This window comes from Pinus tabuliformis, chromosome 2_2 (genome assembly GCF_031772625.1).
Source record: "Pinus tabuliformis cultivar Carrire ecotype Pingquan chromosome 2_2, CPIR1, whole genome shotgun sequence".
Classification (NCBI taxonomy): domain Eukaryota; kingdom Viridiplantae; phylum Streptophyta; class Pinopsida; order Pinales; family Pinaceae; genus Pinus; species Pinus tabuliformis.
Window position 1 is genome coordinate 637,447,942 of NC_142300.1, and position 5,458 is coordinate 637,453,399.

The 5,458-nt window shown below is 39.6% G+C and overlaps 1 protein-coding gene across 1 annotated transcript; it reads left to right on the forward strand.

Moving 5' to 3' along the window:
* Positions 1 to 1,155: 1,155 nt before the first annotated feature.
* On the forward strand, positions 1,156 to 4,098 carry LOC149194239 (mediator of RNA polymerase II transcription subunit 14-like). The gene is given in 2 exon segments (XM_089407599.1): positions 1,156 to 1,549; positions 1,631 to 4,098. Coding segments are annotated over 2 exon segments (2,862 nt in total).
* Positions 4,099 to 5,458: the final 1,360 nt, after the last annotated feature.

A 5,458-nucleotide genomic window follows, 5' to 3' on the forward strand; every position in this document is an offset into this window, starting at 1 on the left:
CCTCCGTGATGGTTTCCCCATACGTCACAGGCTCGACAGTATGCTTTCGAATCTTGATGTAGAGTGGGCCACCATAATCCTGCGCAAAGAATCTTCTGGGCTGTAGCGCAACCCGTATAATGTCTGCCAGAAACCCCCCCATGTGCTTCGGCCAGGATTTGTCCTCGCTCAAACTCTGGGACATACCTGCATAATATTTCGTCATTGCCCATTTTGTAGAGCTGCCCTGCACTCACGGTAAAGTCTGCTACGTGTATCACTAATTCCTTCTTCTGCTGAATAGAATATCCCTGTGGCACAGTTCCTGTAGTTAAGAAATGGATTATATCATCAAAGTGGCCATCTACTATGTGCACTGCATACAGTTGTGCGTCCAGGAGTCCGTCCTCTAAACTTGTGGGCTCTTCGGCGGTCTCAATTCGGGAAAAGTGATATAGGCCTACGTTTAGATGTCCCAACATTACAACGACCTCGAAGTCATATTCTTGGAATAACAGTAACCACCTACAAATGCGCCCCCCCAACACAGGCTTATTCACTAGGTATTTTAGCGCAGAGTGATCAATATACATCTTAAAGTGGCCTCCGAGTAAATAGTGGTGGTATTTTTGAAGTGCATATACCATCGCTAATCCCTCTCGCTCAGTAGTGGAGTAATTCTTCTCCGCTTTTGACAACCAGTGACTTGCGAATGCAATCGGGTGGTCAATTCCCTCTGCTCTTGGTTGAGTAAGTACTGCCCCCAACGTGATAGTCGACATGCACATGAAATTCAACATCCCATTTTGGAAAGACCAAGATAGGGGAAGATGCCATCTTTTCTGTTATGAATATAATTCATAACAATTAGCTAAATAAAATAAATATAAATATTAAATAATTAAAATATTATTTAGGTTAATTAGTCATTAAATTAAGTGAAAAGGCATGTCTAAAAGACATGCCCTTTCACGAAGGGTCACCTGCTGAAGTATAAAATCAGGGTCCTCATTGTACATTCAAATCATCTTATACATTTTTATATAATAATAAATCATTATTTTTAAATACCTTTTGTGTATTTTAACATTTTAACCTACAAGATATCAGTCCTCCATGCTTCAGCATAAGTTTTTATGCCACAGTGGTATCAAAGCCATGGCACACAATATAATCATGTGGGCCTTTGAACGTAGTTCACCTCACAATGTGCCATTACGTTCATATCCTGATTACGTTGAACAGTTTAGTATTCAAGAAACATTTCAACAATTAGAAAAATCATGTGCTGAAGTTTCAACATGTCTAAAGAAAAGTCTTGTAGAAGAAGACAACGAAACTCTGAATATAAATGATATGGACATTGATAGTGAGAATGATGAAAGTAACAAAAAAGAAGGCATGAAGTCCAGAAAAGGGCACGTTGAGGCCCCATTGATGGAAATTCCCACTAAGGATGTAGAAAGTTTATCTAAGCGGATTCCTATGAATCTGGTATCAAACGAGTCAAGGCTTTCTGTAGAAAATGAAAAGGATTCCAAGAAGCTCAACATAAGTAACACCATTCGAGGTGATAAGATTGCAGCAAAATTAGATCAATTTGATAAGACCAAGATTGAGGATGCCATTGAACAGACTAAATAGTGGCCAGACCAGCGTGCAGAGGCTGATGAATTTGATGACAAGATTGGTAATGAAGCTGAGTTTGTGCTTGACCAAAGTTGTATAGATGTAGAGTGTTTATTGTTGAGGGCTATCTCTTGCAACATACATACTCATCTCTTGGAAGTTTAGAGAGTGCTCAAGAGTAACAGTCGACTTTGCCAAGCTGAGGATGATGTTATTTTGAAGCATCATGAAAATGATTATGATATGGCATTGAATAAGATATTAGACTGTTCGCAAGAAAGTACTAAAGCTGATGTTGGGGAACTTGGTGAGGAAGTATTGTGTGTTCGGGCATATGGGCAGTGTTACGTGGCTCTTGGAATCAGCATTAGGAATGGACGTTTTCTTCTGCCTTCTTCTAGGAATCTTATTTTGTCATCTGCAATTACAAAATGTGAAGAGGCATTGAATCAGGGTAGTCTGACACCTACTGAAGTGTTCATCAGTCTCCGTAACAAGAGTATTTTGCAACTTTTTGCATCTATTGGAAGATTCTTGGGCCTAAAGGTGTATGAAAAGGGTATTGCTACAGCCAGAATACCAAAATCAATTATTCTAGGAGCAGATTTGCTGCTCATGGGTTTTCCAAATTGTGGAGACTCTTACTTCCTACTAACACAGCTAGATGTGGATTTCAAGCCTCTTTTTACACTGCTGGAATCCCAGCAAGACTCGACTGGAAGGGCTGGTCTGCTCTGTGGTCCCCTTCAGATTTTTCGCTTCAGCAAAATAGATGTTGGAAGGATCCAAATGGTAGAAGATGAGCTGAATCTGAGTCTATTAGACAATGAATGGTCGCTGTGTTCTGCAAAAGAAATTGGAGGTTCAGATATTATTTCAGACTCAAATCCTAGTTCTGATTCATACACTGATGCTGTCATTCAAGGCCAAGAAGGCTTACAATCATCATTTTTGTCTGTGGTAGATGATATATTTGAACCTAACAAGGGAATGCCATTAACTCGGTATTTACCTAAGCAAAACAATTCTTTTTCATCGGCCGAACCGTCTCCTTTAAGTCATTTAGGTGCTGGACAGGGTATTCAGCAAGGTGGAAAGTTTGGTCTATCAATCCCTAGGTGGGACGGAACCTCACAGTTTTCCCCAACTAAAAATTCTAATTCCAGATTGATGTCTGAGTTGAATCAGAAGAATGTAAGGCAGACTGGCTCAAGCCCCCTGTCTGGAGGGCATAGCTATGGACTGAATGCAACCAGCCCTGTAAGAAGCCAGTCTTTTCATAAATTGTTATCAGTTTCAAAGAATTATGCTGATCAAGAGCTCATCCCTTCAAGATCCCCATTGCATCTGGCAGACAGTGCAGGTTATCCTGGAATGGATGAAGATCAGCTAAGAAAAGTAATAGATTCTCCTAAAGAAGGTCTTTCTATATATTCTGCTCATAGGCAGACCCGTGTTCCTTCTATCCGAACTTCTCCAGCACCCAGGAGTCCTATCCAAAATTCAAGGTCTTCCATTAAAAGTTCACCAACTGGCCAACCGGTAACTACATTAAGGAGTCCTGGAAATGGCTTGTCTGTGGTATCCCCTCCATGTCAAACCTCAGACTCTGGAACTTCTCATGGAACCATGTCTGTTGCAATGCCTAAACATGAAACGCGTAATAGAAAGCGTTGCCTTTCAGATATTGTCCACTCAATGCCATCATTGCAACGAATAGCAGCTTCTGGAGAAGGTCAAAAGAAAAGGAAGACTATTTGTGAATCGGGAAGCCCTCAACCTATTAGTGCTCAGTTAAAGGCTCCTCAGAGCAGTTTGGGGCGGTTTATAGGCCGTTCATATGGAAACATTCTTATGGAAGCAAATCATGGGAAAGCACCTTCAAGGATACATGCTTCAGCTCTTCTTCAAGTGGTTAGGCATTGTTCCCTGTGTATTAAGCATGCTCGTCTTACAAGCCAAATGGAAGCTCTTGGCATTCCATATGTTGAAGATGTGGGTTTCCGAAAGCCGTCTGCAAACTTGTGGTTTCGACTACCTTCTTCTAGAGAGGATGCATGGCAACATATTTTCTTATGCCTTGGTAAACCTGGCAGCACCTACTGGGATGTCAAAGTAAGTGATGAGCATTTCAGGGATTTGTGGGAACTTCATAAAAGTAAAACTGGGACCCCATGGGGTTCTGGTGTGCGTATTGCTAATACTTCAGATGTAGATTCTCATATTCGTTATGGTCCTGAAGGTGTAGTCTTGAGTTATAGGACTGTGGAGGACAACAATTTCTTCCCCAAGGTCTTTGATTTTGGAGTTTCCAAGCTATTCAACCGAGAGATGGCGGTCTTCGTCTCTACAATTCGAGGGACTCATGGGTATTTAGCACTAGAATGGATGAAACTCGTTCAACCCATAATGGCAAAAGAAGATGTCGGCGTAATAGTCACCATTTCTAAAGGAGAAGATCTTTCCCTTGATTTTTTTTACTGGGCATAACTGCGGTTTTCCTATCCAGAAAGTATCATTCAAACACCCACTCTTCTCTTCTCCCATTACGTTGTCTCTCCATTGAGCTGCGAGTTTATGCGTCAACACCGTTTGGTCAACCAACGTGTTCCCCCGTCAAACGTCAAACCCTCTATACAATTTGATTCATAAGTATGTTTAACTATATAACTTTTAATTATATAAACATTAAACCAAAAAAAAAAAATAGAATTAAAAATAATTAATTAATTAACGAATAGAGTTATTAAAAATTTAAAAAAAATAATATATATATATATATATCTATAGTTTTATATACAAAAAAAGGGAAAAAAATTAATTGATAACCCGAGATTCAGATAGTGTCCAAATTACATACGCCAAGATGAAAAACAATGAATTCCATATGCCGAGACAACAACCACAAAGACCTACCGCCTCACATATGCTAGGACGACAAACCACCACAAAGATAAACCCCAGTATTAAAGCTTTGAGGACAAAGCTTCCGAAGGGAGAGGCTATGTTATGAATATAATTCATAACAATTAGCTAACTAAAATAAATATAAATATTAAATAAGTAAAATATTATTTAGGTTAATTAGTCATTAAATTAAGTGAAAAGGCATGTCTAAAAGACATGCTCTTTCATGAAGGGTCACCTACTGAAGTATAAAACAGGGTCCTCATTATAGATTCAAATCATCTTATACATTTTTATATAATAATAAGTCATTATTTTTAAATACCTTTTGTGTATTTTAACAATTTAACCTAAAAGCTATCAGTCCTTCATGCTTCAGCATAAGTTTTATGCTACATTTTCCTTCAACGTTTCCAGACTTTTGTTGCACTCCTCATTCCAGCAATAAGTAGCATCCTTCTTCAGCAACTGTTCCATTTGAGCTGTGATCTAGGTGTAGCTTTTTATGAACTTCCGATAGTAGCCCGTGTGTCCCAATGTGGCACGTAGTTGTTTGACACTCTGCGGCGCTTGCAAATCGAGTATGACATCGATCTTTTCTAGATCCACCATCAAACCTTGCTTACAAACCACATGACCAAGCAGGTTCCTGAAGGGGACAAGGAAAGTACACTTCTTTAGGTTTAGCGCAATCTGGTGTCGTCGGCAAGTATCCAGCATTAACCGTAAGCTCGCGATATGTTTCTTCACCAATCCGAATACGGTCCAGTCATCAAGGTGGACTTATAAGAACTTGTGTATAAATTCCTTGAATGCAGCTACCACAATGCAAGAAAATATCGTCGGTGCATTCTTCAGTCCAAACAGCGTCACCGTATACTGAAAAAACCCCATTCAGTGGCGAACGTTGTTTTACTCTTGTCTTCTTGTGTGATCTTGATCT